Below are 14,982 nucleotides of genomic sequence, written 5' to 3'. Positions count from 1 at the left end.
TACGTCTTTTCCCCATAAATTCATGTGACATCTTGTGTCACACAACATCTCGTCTCAAAACCACCTGGCGGAAGCACTGAAATCGGCGTCAACAAGTTTGATGGAAGTTTTTTTTTTTTTTTAAACACAAAGACAGCAATGGACTGAAACTTTGTGATACAGTCGCAAGAATGTGACTGGCAAGGGTTTACAGTGTGTTTTTGACACTTTATTTACACAGCCTGCACTGTGGTTGGAATTATCCATCCAACCATTTTGAACACCGCTTATCCTGAACAGGATCCCGAGGAGTTGCTGGAGCCTATACCAGCTGCCTTTGGGCAGAAGACAGACTACACCCTGAACTGGTCGCCAGTCAGTCGCAGGGTACATATAGAGACAAACAGCCATTCACACCCACATCCACTCCGTCACTGAGTGGGAACTGATCCCACGCTGCCCGCGCACAAGTCAGGAGAGTGTACACTCCACGTGTACTAGTGCACCAAGTTAAAGAAAGAGGTTTGTACTATTTGCACCATTGTTTCTTCTGAGAAATGTCTTCCATATGAAAGTAAAATTGGTACAGCATGAAGTCCTTAACTGAATCGAAAATCAGTCAAAGTGAATCATAACTCAAATCAAATCGGGCCCTTGTGAAACGAATCAAATAGATTTTGAAAGTCTGAATCGACACCCAGCCCTATATCAAGCCAACCGTTCTGCTCTGACCCAATACAGAAGCTGCTGGTGTTTCCGACATGATGTCCTGGACAACCACGACACTTTTGGTGTATCTGTACATTGATGGACAGAGTCATGACATTTCCTCTTTTTTTGTTGCGTGACGGTAATTCGACATAGACTCAATGGATCACCTAACTTCCCAGGGTTTGAACCACTTCTCTTCTCACTTACTGTTCCAGGTTATGGATGGAGTGATGGACATTTAACTCCTTCAATACCTAGAGGGCCAGTGACTTTTGAGCATTTGGCCTGATTTTTCAAGACCCACAGAATGTTTTTTTTTTTGGGATTATTTTTACAATGAACCTACTACAGTATATGAAAGAATGTAGTATCTTCTTTCACCAGGAAAAAAAATATTCTATCTTTTTCCGTTTTCAATAAGCAGTAGAACATACAATGGGTACGTTTTAAGAAATTCAGACACTTTGCCCAAAATCCAGAGCAAAATATTTTTTTGCATAAACAAACCTCTAAAGCAAAACATGATGATATGTTTTTTCTTTTGTGACACCTCTAACATCTAAGCCAGGGGTGCCCAACCTTTTTTGTGCCAAGGGCTACTTTTCAAGGAGCCAAGCTCCGGAAATCTACCAGTCCAGTGTCAGCATCGCAAACCCCCCCATCGCGCCCTTGCTCATGATGAGCAATAGCCATAACTGACCTTAATTTGAACCAAGAAGAAAAATAAACCAGACACAAAACAGGTAGATCTGTTTGAAAAAAAGGAAATCACTTCCTACCTTAGTGGGAGATCTGGCACTCTGAGGAGGCGAGCTTTCCGTAGTTAGTTACTCTGCGTCTTCGGTTTGGTGAAGATTGACTGCCGTGCTGCAAGATGTGCTTTCCAATCCCGCACTTTTGTGGCACGTAAAAGTGTTTTTGCAAGGAAATCCGTCTCAGAGCGCCTGTGTACCATTTTGAAATTCCGCTCCAGATTCGTTTTCTTCGCCAATGCCACCGTTGCCTTGCAAATCAAACAAACAGGCTTTGGATGATAATAAACAAAAAAATAATCTTGCTCCCACTCAGGGTGAAAATGGTAGGTCTTGGCTCGTTTCCACTCAGCCATGTTGACGTTTCGGGGTGTGTAACCGCTGTAATCGCGAGCTGCTCGCTTCCGTTGACAGCGGTCAACTTCCAGTAGTGTTACCAACTCATTGGTAAGGAAAGAAGCTATTTGGCTGTCATAAAAGTCGCTAAATGATGCCATCAGGGCGTGTAATTTACTTGGGGGATGTTGTGGTTTTCATGTCTTTTTTTCTTTTCTCGTTTTTATTTGTTGATTTTTTTTTTGTTTATTTTAGACAAAGAAAAGTTTACATTTACATCCAGCCCTGACTGTAAACCTGGCGGGATCAGCCAGCAGCGGCTACCTTTGGGGGAGGGGCCACATCAGCACCAGGCGCTGTGCACTGAGAATAGGTTTAACAACGTGCTTTCATGTCACAGACTCCAAAAGTCTCAAATAACACCAGAAAAAGTCACTAGATTGTCATTAGGGACTTTTTTGGAAAAAAAAAGTCGCTCGAGAGGGTCTGCATACTCGCTAAATATAGCATATCAAATCGCTAAATTGGCAACACTGATGTCCTGTCACGTCATAAAAATTCACTTTTTTTCCGACACACCTCGCGGTGGCCTTGGGATCAGGTCGACTGGTTGGCACTCCTGATCTAAACAGAGGTTAAAACATCTGAAAAAGTCAAATTAACTGGTCAATTCAAAGATTAAATAAATGTAAGTTGAGGGATTCGTAGGTTTGTAGTGGATAGCTCTCCTTTAAGAATGGGCAAAAGGAGAGATGGGATCCTTTGAACGCAGCTTTTATTCTTTCAACGTCTGCTCCGCAACTTCCAACAAGAACACAACTCACCCCCTTCCAGTAACGAAAACCTTCCTGCTTCAGCCAATCAGAGGCAAGCAACATAAGAATGTTTAAACAATTATTAAACAGAATATAATTTAGCTAACTATAACATAAAGGAATATAATGCTCAAATATAAAATGAAAATAATTAATAATTTAACATTAGCTTACATAAACATCGTTTAATATAATAGGGCCGAGCAAATCACAATGTCCGTGTTTCATATTAGTCTATTAATAATTATAGTTTTTTTTAATTATTTAAAAGAACTAAAACAAATTAAAGATAAAAGTTGTCCATCAACCGAGCCGCCTATCCCGAGAGTCGGGTGTGCTGCGTCGGGTGTGCCTCCCTCAGCCGACCCCAGCTGACAGCGGCCAATCGGCGGGTGGTTACCGCAGCCAATCGCAGGGTAAACAGATAAACAACCATTTTCACTCACATTCCTGAAAACTCTACTAAATTGCAGGAAGTATGGCCTACGTTGTTACTTCCCACCACTACTGAGACCCCAGTGAGGACAAAAGGTACAGATAGATAGTTGTGCAATGTCCCGGTTACTGCTGAGTTCTATGAGTCGGCCCACTTACGTCATTGTCTTGGACCACTGGTGTCAACCTTACTTTTACCCCCACAAGCGTCACGCGTTTGACGTATTCATCTCTCTCTCTCTCTCTCTCTCTCTCTCTCTCTCTCTCTCTCTCTCTCTCTCTCTCATTCTCGCGCGCGCGCATTTCCCAATCCATCACAAGCAGATCAATTGGAAACCGTCCCCAAAGACTCCTCCCCAACCCACCCGCACCCCTTTCTCACTCATCAAGACGGAACATCATTTGCTCTCCTCCAATTTGATTTGACGAACGTCTTGGGTCACGATACGTCTCGCCGCCCGCTTATAAAAGCGGCAGGAAATTCGCCCAACAGGCAACCAAGCGCAACACGACTTGCAGGAGAACAGTCCCTCACTCCTACCCCAGAAAAAGAGCTTCGCGTGACGGCACAAGTGCTTTCCAGACATGGATAGGTCCATTCGGTTTGCTGTGGTGTGCGTTGGAGTGTCCTTGCTCATCTCCTGTCACTCCGTCCAGGCATGGTACAAGCAGTCCACCGGTCCCACTTACTACTCTGTGGGTCGCGCCTCCGGTTTGCTCTCTGGAATCAGGAGGTCGCCTTATGTGCGTAGATCTGAGTCCCAAGAAACGATGGAAAGTGGAGAGACGACCGGTGCCAACGTTGTTCCGGAGACGGGCAGGCAGGTCTCCTTGCTCAAAAGTATGGTGAGTGGTATTGAGATGATCATTTTGTTCCACGTTTTAGTTCGTGTCCGCAGCCTCCTTTTCAGCAGCGTAATTCTACTTTCCGCCGAAACGTAATGTATGCTCTTTCACATTCGTTCCTTTATTTTGAAATTGCTTGTCAGGTAAAACAACAACATATTTATCAACACATCCAAGACTGGATGATCTCCGTGCGTAAAAGCACGTTTTACGCACGAGCGTCAAGCGCTTCCGGAGCGCGCTTCAATGCGGTGCAATTAAAAGTGCCATGACAATGACTTTATTTTAAGGAACGCATTTGAAACTGGATTCGGATCCTGAAAATATTTTGCTGGAAATGAAACCATGGCGTTTACGTGACACTGCTCGTTCATCTCACCATCTGACGAACCTTAACCCGTCTCGTAAAGTACTGGAAATAACAGACAAAAGTTTACATGCCCACTAAATCAATTTGTCTTGTTATTGATGTGTTATTTGGATTAAAGGCTATTTGCGTGAAGGACATCTCCCCAAACCTGAAGAGCTGCGAGTTGCTGCGGGATGGAACCGGCACTTTCCAGTGCAAGGCAGATGTCTTCCTCACCCTGGACTCGCTGGACTGCCTGTCCGCATGAGTCCACCTTCCGCTCAACTTGTACAGAAAAGGGAGGTCATTGTCGCCCAGTATTGACACTTGAATATCTTTTTTTCCCCTTTTATGTCAAGGTGCAGTTCTGTTTCATTTGTTTTTATTTTTGGTTGTGTATAAATCGTTTCAGAGTTCACATTGAGTGTTCTGTTCCGTGACGTGCACCCGCACTGCTGTATGTGAGAAAGTGGATTTCTGTATATTACTTTTTATTGTATCGATAAAAATGAACAAATATTTGGAACCCGCTGTGTACAGGTGTCTCTTCATATTCCATTTCATAGCAAGGAAAACAGAGAAAAATGATGCAAGATTCAAGCCGCACATTTTTATTACATCTTGCAGTTTCAGGACAACGTTGAACATACTGAACCGAATAACACATTGGGAAAACAAACAGCAATATGTATTTTCATTTTTAGTTGAAGACAAAAGAACATTAAGAAGAAGAGGAAATGACCAACATAAGGCATTACTCTCCTTTAACTTCCAGTCAAGACACAAACATGAAACAGAGTACTGACGTATTAAGAACATTTAAAACAGCCTCTGCAATGTAAGAGAGGCCTTATGGATCACATTTAAAACGCACCAGGTGATGTGATCCCAAAATGTCAAAGACAGGTAATTAAACGCTTCGGCCGGTTTGCACCAACAAGGTTCAACTTTAAATCTAGATTGAATCATGGTTTAAGTTTGAATTCTGTTGCAGCAAACTTTAAGCGTACTTTAAAGTAAAACAAATTCCATTTAAACCTGTCTTGAAACCAAAGTTTAATTTCTGCCGTTAAACCAAGTTGAAATTCCAGTTTAAACTGTGAGTGAGAATTAATGGTAAACTGATAGTTTAACTTCAACAATTGGCTGCATTTTTTTTTAGGCTCTAGTCTTTTATTTGCTACGTTAATTCAGCCAAGCGTCCAAGTGCTGTGAGGCTCATGTTTTTGCTAGCTAGCAACACTCCTAAGATATCTCACTGAGCGGCATGCCGCTCACCTCTGAGGGCCCTCAAAATTTGATGGTGAGAAGAAAAACTGTGAGTGTCCGGCAACTGTCTTCACAAACTCAAATGAACCTGAATGAAAAAAACGACATTCGCTACGTGTGTATGCTCGAGAACCAAGCCGCTCAGTGAGTTTAATTGGGGAAAAAAACCCAAACGTTGGCAGAGGTCTCCTCCACAATGGTGTAGCAGTGTAGGTTATATATTTTATTGCAGAATTAATGATTAATTTCAATTTCAGTATCCACAATCATCCCTATAAATTAGGTTGGACTCATCTTAAATTCAATTAAGAGTTTTCGTCAAGCAAGATTAATGTGAAATGGTGCAACAGAGCTCTACTTCATTTTTTGACTAACTCATTTTAAATTTGGTTTTACTAATCTCTAATTAGAGCTCATTTCCGATTGAATTATGGCTCGTTGGTGCTATTCAGCCTTAGACTTTCCGAAGATACACCTTTTTAAAATATAAATGGGTTATTAGTGCACTAAACTAATTGTTACGACGAATGACAAGGTGGAGAGAATTTTTCACGATGCAGATGCTCGCCGCCTTCTCGGAAGTGTGACGCCGTCATGGATGAGTAGGGAAAATATTTCATAGTATGCACGAGTGAACCTGGTACAGCCGCCCCCGTGGACAAAACGGTGAATTGCTCGTCCTCCCAAACACACAACAGGCACATCGCCGCTGCTTCCCTTCGCATAATGTTTTTAAGAGTACAGAGTTCAAACATAGCTGCTCAAAGGATATGCAAGGTAGTCCTTGGTAGTTTGGGGATTTTTGCAAAGGTCCTTGAAATGATCAGAACTCCAACTAAAGTGGGCAACCGAAAGACAGTGTGTGCATCACGTCCAAAGGTCCCATGGCCCATTTAGAGCTCAGTTGCTACGAACTCAAGACTTTCTCTGGCAGTCACAGGAGAGACACGGCCTCCAAGTTCTCTTTTATAATAGTGTCCATAACCACCTGAAAGACCACCTGGATGTTGGAGGTGTCGGTGGCTGTGGTGAAGTGGTGATAGATGAGCTTAGTGGAGGCCGCGTCGAGCGAGACGAAGGTGGCGGTGATGAAGCGGGCCGCCGAATCCACGTCACAGTCTGCTCCTGAAAGACGATGTTGCCAAGTTAGAAACATTTGTTTCGGTGCTTCAAGAGAGGTCCTCATTTCAGAGGCTGCTGTGCGATTAGTGTTTGCACTGGTCCAAAATCCATCCATCCATCCATTTTTTTCCCCCCTTATTTGGATCTGCAGGCTTTCCCAGTTGTCTGTGGGTGAGATACTGTACTGGGTACACAGTGCAAATATCGACCAACAGCTATTCACACTCCTATTCATTCTTGGACCCAGAGAGAACTTAAGAGTCTTCACTAAATCTAACATGTTTTATTTTGGGGATTTGAGAAGAAGCTGGAGTAGCCGGACAAAACAAATAAGCATTACGAAAACATGCAAACTCCACAAGAAGCCAGCGCTGAGATTTTAACAAGCAGAACGTCAGAACGATGAGGCACATGATGACCACTCTGCTGCCGAGACCAGAACTGATTTAAGGATAGTTATATCCATCTCACAAAATGTTAGATGGATATATTATATTGGGCTTTCCAGTGACATTTCAGACTGAACCTAAAGTGCACGACAACCTTTAGAAGTGAACATAATTTGACCATATCTTATCAAGCAAAGCTTTCTGCTCTCAATCAACAACCTGTATTTGTATGCCTTTCTGTGACTCTTCCAGTCACTCTGCATATAAATGAAGATGTATTGTATCAATGTTCCAACCTGCACTCTGGGACACTCCGTGACACTTCCATCCGAGAACAATGCTGATCCTACGTGGCTCAGCCTAGCGAGATACATCACGGCAACGCATGGCTTCAGTGTCAGTGCAGGCAAAATTATGTGCTATTAAACATTTTTTTACACTCCTGATTTGTCAATGCCAAATTTTGTCACTTCCATTTCGGTATGGTTTGAAAGGATTCACCCACATTTTGAGTGGGTGCATATGTGTGGGAACTGCGTCAGCTGGCCAGCTGGGTCACAGCAGAACCTTCACGGTCAAAATTCAATTTGTTCGGATTTCAAACCTATTATTCTCGCACAAATAATGCAAACTGAAGTCACCCTTCCCACTGTTGTAATTATAAATCCTGTAACTGTCAAGGTATTGTACAATTACAAAGTAACATTTCTCATTTTTATGGTTATACAAGTTCAAAAAAGTTCAGAACTTGTAATATACTTCAAAAAGTAGCCAGAAGCATTTAGTTACTCAATAACAGAGCTTTATGGGCATTATGAGATGGCAAGTTGTCTGCTGAGTGACACACAGAATTTTCGCTTCTGTGTTCCAATGTTTAGTAAAAGGCATAACTTTTAGACAAACCTTTAAACTGAGGGAGGTAATGGCGCAGATGTCGCCCCGAGTGCAGAATCTTGTCTTGGAAAAGGTCAATTTTGTTCATGAATAAAATCTGCAACAAAGAGAATAGACAGAGGAAAAAGAAATCTGTCGAGAATTCGAGAAATTCATCATGAGTCACCGGTTTTCTCTCATGTGGAAATGAAAAATAATTTTGAAAGATCATCAAACATCAACGGGGACCATATTAGTGATTCCCACTTGTAAAAACACAATAACAAAGCAAGCAATGAAACCAATGAATCACGTTTCAAAGATGTGGTTGTCACTTTATACTGTAACTATGTACGGGCCAGGATGTCCAAAAGTCACTACACTCTTTAAAAAAAAAAAAAAAAAAAAAAATCATTTTAGGTAACTGAGACAGAAGCAAGGCCACCAGAGGCTCTGCAGTTTTTGAGCATCAAAATCTTCCACCTTAAGCCTTTGAACAACCTGGAGTTTTCGAACAGATTCGGCTTCGAGAATCTCACCACAGATAAAAGGAAAAGTAAAAGAATTGGAGCAGGGAGATGGCCATGAGCTGAAATGAAATCAGAGACACAAAAAAATTCTGACCAGGTGACAATTTTACAGCCCTGCGCCAAGGTCAACTGGCGAGCAAAGGACTGACGCAAAACTGCAAAGCCTAATCTGTCAAAAACTGATGGCCTTACATCTTTCTGGATGATACCAATCCCAAAAAATAGAAAAAGGGAACGGTAATGACCTTCACTGACACTGGACGTAGAATCTAAATAACTGAAAAAATAAATACATCAACACTAATTGGGCTGGTACTTGGGGTAGTTGGTGATCGTGGATCAATTAAAATGCTTCAACATCATAGTGCAATCAATCATTTGTGTGTTCCAGTGTGGCGCGTGTGCGCGCGCGCGCACACACACACACACACACACACACACACACACACACACACACACACACACACACACACACACACACACACACACACACAAAAATTAAAATGTTCCCGGTGCTCAAATGAACTCCTGTTCTGAAGCCAGGTCTCACAGGTATACATTATCGACTTTGTAGTTGACCAATTAAAACTGTCAGTGATCAAAAAAACCCAAACAAAAGGCCCAGATGAATACAAGAAGCTGCAGGGTGTCATTACAACTGACAAGCGCCGAGAAAGACTTCACTGATGGTACAAATGTTCCTCCCACATTAAAAAAATATCTTTAAACATGCAGGGGTAATGAGCTGGTTAGTTGTGTTGGTTAGGCCCACAGCACACAAACCTTTCACTGTCCACTCGACAAACACACACACAAAAAAAACTACGTCTATTTAGTTCACAAAGAATCCTAAAGTGTTGCTTGAATTGTTTACAAAAAATATTTTCAGTGAAGAAATGAAGATTTTCATTGAAGCCACATGAAGCAAACAGCAAACCCATTCAGACGCAATGCGGCTCGGCAAATATACGTTCCTGGTTTGGGGTCGCATCTGCCAACGAAAAGTTAAAAACCGAATTCCACTGAAACCTGGAACGTTGTGTTAAACATGAATAAAAACAGAATACTGTAAAATGATTTGCAAATCATGTTCAACCTATATTTAAATGAATACACTACAAAGACAAGATAAAACTGGTAAACTTTGTTTCTGGCATCCATCCATCCATTTTCTAATCCGCTTTATCTTCACAAGGGTCGCGGGCGTGCTGGAGCCTATCCCAGCTGTCTTCAGGCATTAGGCGGGGTAAATCATTCAGTTTGAATTTTATGGCTACAACAGGTTTATTTAAAAAAAAGCTGAGACAGGTCACGTTTACTACTGTGTTCCATCACCATTTCTTTTAACAACATTAGAAAAATGTTTGGAACTGACAACACTAACTGTTGAAGTTTGGTCGGTGAAATTCTTTTTCCCTTTCTTGGTTGACGTACAGCTTCAGTTGTTCAACAGTCTGGTGTCTCAATTGTCGTATTATGATAGTCTGCGGTCTCCACTCTCATATTTTATGCGTCATAATATTGCGCCACACATTTTCAATGGGAGACAGGTCTGGACTGCAGGCAGGCCAGTCTAGTACCTCTAATCTTTCACTACGAAGCCACGCTGTTTGTCATTGTCTTGCAGAAATAAGCAGGAGCCATGAAAAAGACATTGCTTGGATGGCACCATATGCTTCTCCAAAACCTAGATGTAACTTTCAACATTAACGGTGCCTTCACAGATATGCAAGTTAGCCATGTCATTGGCACCAACACAGCCTCACACCATCACAGATGCTGGCTTTTGAACTTTGCGACCATAGCAGTCCGGATGGTTCTTTTCCTCTTTGGCCCAGAGGACACGACGTCCACAGTTTCCAAAAACAATTTGAAATGTGGACTCGTCAGACCACAGAACACTTTACCACTTTCCATCTTAGATAAGCAAAGACCCAGAGATGCTGGCGGCGTTTCTGAGTGTTTTTGATCGATGGCTTTTGTTTTGCATTATAGCGTTTTAAGGTGCACTTACGGATGTAGCGCCGAACTGTGTTTACGGTAATTGGCTTCTTGAAATGTTCATGAACCCATCCAGTGGTGTCAGTTTTTGATGTAGTGTCGCTTGAAGGAACAAAGGTCGAGGACATTTAATGTTGGTTTTCGGTCAGGGAAGCTCCTTGTATAGCTAATCATGTCACTCACCTGTTCCTAGTCAGTCTGTTCACATGTGGGATGTTCCAAAGAGGTGTTTGATGAGCATTTCTCAACTTTCTAAATCTTTTTTGCCACCTGTCCCAGCTTTTTTCGGGAGCATGTTACAGAGCCAAAATTCAAAGTTAATGATTATTTTTTCTAAAAACAATAACATTTTTCAGTTTGAAGATTAAATATCTTGTCGGGTTTGTAAAAAAGTTCAGAAAGCAGTGCAGGCTTCACCTGTGTTTATGGAAACATGCACCTTCCTGAAGTGCAAATTGATTAAAATACAAGTGGAAAGAATTGAGCAAGCCCGTCTCACGGTTTGTCTTAATGGAATAATTTACCAGAAACGGGAATGGAAAAGCTCGTCTTAATTATAACTTACTGTTTAATTACAAGTGACAGAAGCCTCAAAGGCAGAGGCCACTATGGGCATATGTTCCACTTATTTTTTTATTAACACAACAGCTCAGGCTGAATATTACTGAATCAAAGGTAATTAGCTCATTTAAGCATGGTGGGGAAAATCGCCTCTCCAAAGAAAGAGAGAGAGAGAGAGAGAGAGAGAGAGAGAGAGAGAGAGAGAGAGAGAGAGAGAGAGAGAGAGAGAGAATGATTTGGATTCCAAACTCAAAAATCCTGGCAGAAATATGCAGACAACTTTAGAATTTTAGAACTGCCATGATCAAGTCTAATTGTTACCTCAGTGTGAAGTTTGCTTTTGCTTTCTGGGCTTTTTCCAACACACCTACTCAGAAACGTAGCAGATCGTAGCAGATGTCAGCATTGTCATGTTCCAATAGTTTCTTCAGCTCACAAATTTGCTTGACCATCATCATCAAAGTTAAGATCAATGTTTTGCAATGTTGTACAAAGGTAAACTTGTTTTTACACTTGTGTTAATGGTAAGAATATTAGAAAGTGACCAATAGGTGCCATATTGCTGGTGCAAACATGACGTTTGGATTTGTCATTTGTACCCACTTTTACGCACAGAAGTGGCAATAAACACTCACACTCTGTACTCAGTGGACAGACGAGCAATGTATCCATCCATCCATTTTCCAAACTGCTTATCCTCATGAGGGTTGCGGGCTTGCTGGAGCCTATCCCAGCTGTCTTCGGGCAGTAGGAGTACGCCCTGAACTGGTTGCCAGCCAATCGCAGGGCACACAGAGATAAACAACCATCCACGCTCACACTCACATCCATGAATGATTTAGAGTGTTCCATTACCCTGCCTTGCATGTTTTTGAAATGTGGGAGGAAACCGGAGTACCAGGAGAAAATCCACGCAGGCACGGGGAGAACATGCAAACTCCAAACAGGAAGGCCGGAGCTGGAATTGAACCCCGCACCTCTGCACTGTGAGGCGGATGTACTAACCAGCCAACTATCGTTCCGCCCAAGCGAAGAAGATCATCAAAATGTTCAGGTTTCTCATTTCTGGTCACATCACATTTTGCCCGGCCAACAATTGCTGGGCAGCATTCGTACAGGTGTTCTCAATAACACTTGCCCCGAAGGCCCATGAAAAATGAAGCAGATCGCAGTTGTGCCCAACAGGCCTTTTGAATCATGATTTAAGAGCTTATGCAAACACATTAATTTTGAAATTAAATATTACCCTGGATGAAATATAAAAAAAACCTGGCTATGCTACTCAAAATCCTTCTGAAATAACCTGATGAGGATCTCCTCACCCAGGTCAAAGCATATTCTATTCTCATTTTCCAAGTGATGGGGTGAGAGAGGTCTTTCTCACCATGGATGTACTTCGGAAGAAGACATTGTTGCAGATGGAGGAGAAGAGCTTCATGCTCTCCTGCAGACGATTCTACACAGGAGACAAATGCTGCAATCAGACAGCTGCGGCGGTGTCAAGACAACTTTCATCTTCAAAGATGTTCATCGTGACCGAGGGAGGAGTAATGGAGTGAAGCAAAACAAGTCGAACTATGAAACTGTTACCATGGAGGGGTCCTCCACCAGGGTCATGTCATAACCGCTGAGCGACACCACAAAGAGCACCGCCCGGACATCCTCAAAGCAGCCAATCCACTTCCTGCGCTCCGTTCGCTGACCTCCAACATCGTACATCCTACAAACATTCAATGGAAGAGTCAGGAGAGACCAACAAATCAAAGCATGTGGAAATGCACACTTAACACAGATGTATACGTTTTGCTTTTTCATTGATTGACTTTGGGGCGAGTGAAACTGGCCGTAAATGTGAATACAAGTCAAAGAGTCACACAGAATGCTATGACTCAACTTTTTCTCATCATAATCCATTCAAGCATGTTTCTCACTTTCCCAGACTGTTTGAGCTTTGTTCTTACTGTACATGGAACTTTTATTCTCTTGCCATGACAAAAAAAAAAAAAAAGCAAGTAATTTTTGAGACCATTAATAAAAGGGCTTGTTGAGATGTGGATGTGAAACAAAATCAGGTAAGAACAGCACAAAACAGCTGGCCCTTCAAAGACATTGATCTAATTATGTAGAAGAAATGTATTGTTCAGTGGTGGACATTGCCTGTGATTAAGTAAGATGACTCTCCCCACTCAAAAGTTTATTCTTCAACCCGTTTTTGCTTGTCCATACTGTGCTGGTTTCATAACAGAGACTCAAATCATCATCAGCAATTAATTTACAGTAAATGTCAGCTGGGAGCGACAAAGAGGCAGCTTGAAGCAAGCACTCTGCACCTCTTACTTGGGAGAGCTATGTCAGGAGAATGAGAACAGGCTCGAAGGAACACTTTAAAAGTGTTTTAATATTCTTTCATGGGTTCAAAGAGGGTGTTGGGATAAAGCAAAAACAAAAAAACAAAAAGGCAGATTGTTGTTACCTATTGCGGGAAGCGCTCCAACCCATCGCCACAGTAAACGGGGGTTCACCCTGTACATTACTAAATAAGGCAGTTGTGATGGATCAGACCAAAACTGCTTCCTTAATTAATGCCCCCAAAATAAAAAACGTTAAATACACTTTCCCCAGAAAAATCGATGTGAGATAAGCAAATTCACACTTCATTTTAAATAAATGTTTTCATGACCTTCCACACTGCGGAGGACGGATAAATGCTTTGATCCATGCAGAAAAGACATCCACAAAGACCGAAGCTATCTTGTTTTCTGGACTACTCAGTGTTTACCAACACGTTTCAATTTATCCAAAACACTGCAACACCATGAGTGTGAGGTCAATCTGATAGAATAGCACCCAAAAAAAAAAAAAGCCCCAAAAAAAAAAAAAAAAAAAAAAAACACAAGAAAGGCAGAAACAAGAGCAGTAGCTGGTCCCCAGTTGGTCAGGTGCGCCATCTTTTATTGGAGCATCCTTGGAGGTAATGTAGCCATTTTTCGAGCGGGGAAAGGAAAAGAGACGCACAGAGAGGGAAACAAACAATGGATGTGAAGCCATAAAAAAACAGCTCTCAGATGGGAATATTCCATAGACACTCATTCAATCAGTGAGGTTAATACAGTCTGCCATGACACAAAGCTATTTATTTGCAATAAATGCAACGACAAACACACACTGACTAAATAGTTTTCAGTCTTCCTTCGTCTCCACACAGCACAACGTTCCCTCTCATCACAGGCTTAAGATAATGATCACAGGGTTTCATGTGAAAGATTGCAGGAAAATCATGCACGCTCGTTCCAAGGAAGGGTCAGTGTTTGAAAAGCGACGTTTCTGCCGCTTTTAATGTTGTTTGTTTGGCTACACTCGTCAGAAACAGAAAACACAGGAGTGAAAACTATGGCATGCTGTGTCGTCGTTAATTAATGCATGATCAATGTGTGATGTTTTATTTGCTAATCCATCTATTTTCACGAGCTTAAACGTTGGGAGAAGGGGCGGGTTCACCTTAAACTGGTCGCCAGGCAATTGCAGGGCACATATAGTAGATGTTTGGAAATATACTCCGAGCGTGCCCTGGTTCACTTTGAAAATCAGAGCGTTGCTCAAATTTGCCGTTCCGTTATTCAAAGTGCACCAAAAACGGGAGTGCCAGTGCGAATATTAGGCACAACGACTGAGGACACTGTGCGCCAGTGTAGGCTGCGTAAAGAAATAAATTGGAGCGGAGCATAAATATGCTTCTCCAAAGACAGGTTAATCCGAAACCGACTTGGACCTGACGGTCGCAAAAAATTACAGTTGGCAACTCACTAGCGAAGTAATATGTGGACTACCTGTGATAAGTATCGCGTTTTGAGGTTCAATGAGGTTACAATATGTTATATCACGTTTTTTAAATCCATAAAAAAGTAATTTTAGTCAAAAAACACAGGTTGCTACACAGAGAAGACATAACTGACAATGATGAGGAAAATGTATTGAATGGTGAGGCATGGTCCTATCCACTTTAATGGACCGAGG

At 42.0% G+C, this 14,982-nt stretch overlaps 2 protein-coding genes across 2 annotated transcripts in view; one reads left to right on the top strand and one right to left on the bottom strand.

Annotated features, from left to right (window-relative positions):
• Positions 1-3,365: 3,365 nt before the first annotated feature.
• npb (neuropeptide B) lies at positions 3,366-4,749 on the top strand. Its single transcript, XM_019889190.1, has 2 exons — positions 3,366-3,874; positions 4,363-4,749. Exons 1-2 carry the CDS (start codon positions 3,614-3,616, stop codon positions 4,489-4,491), a joined length of 390 nt encoding a protein of 129 aa, XP_019744749.1. The 5' UTR covers positions 3,366-3,613; the 3' UTR covers positions 4,492-4,749.
• A 69-nt stretch (positions 4,750-4,818) lies between these two features.
• Positions 4,819-14,982, bottom strand: part of gnav1 (guanine nucleotide binding protein (G protein) alpha v1) — a 38,270-nt gene continuing 28,106 nt past the window's right edge. Inside the window, exons 6-9 of the mRNA XM_019889189.1 lie at positions 12,559-12,688; positions 12,353-12,424; positions 7,907-7,994; positions 4,819-6,617 (exon numbers count right to left, since the gene is read on the bottom strand). Of these exons, the coding sequence (XP_019744748.1) occupies positions 6,427-6,617; positions 7,907-7,994; positions 12,353-12,424; positions 12,559-12,688 (481 nt within the window). The 3' untranslated portion in view covers positions 4,819-6,426. The remainder of the gene's footprint in view (positions 6,618-7,906; positions 7,995-12,352; positions 12,425-12,558; positions 12,689-14,982) is intronic.

This window comes from Hippocampus comes, unplaced genomic scaffold, assembly GCF_001891065.2.
Source record: "Hippocampus comes isolate QL1 unplaced genomic scaffold, H_comes_QL1_v1.1 scaffold86, whole genome shotgun sequence".
NCBI classification, from domain to species: Eukaryota; Metazoa; Chordata; class Actinopteri; order Syngnathiformes; family Syngnathidae; genus Hippocampus; species Hippocampus comes.
Note: the sequence above shows the minus strand (reverse complement) of the source record. Positions and strands in the feature narration are given on the sequence as shown.

Bases quoted from the DNA above. Each gene is read 5' to 3' on its own strand.
- npb (XM_019889190.1), top strand. From the start codon at position 3,614: ATGGATAGGTCCATTCGGTTTGCTGTGGTGTGCGTTGGAGTGTCCTTG. The intron at 3,875-4,362 runs GTGAGTGGTATT...TTTGGATTAAAG, and splicing joins TCTCCTTGCTCAAAAGTATG to GCTATTTGCGTGAAGGACAT.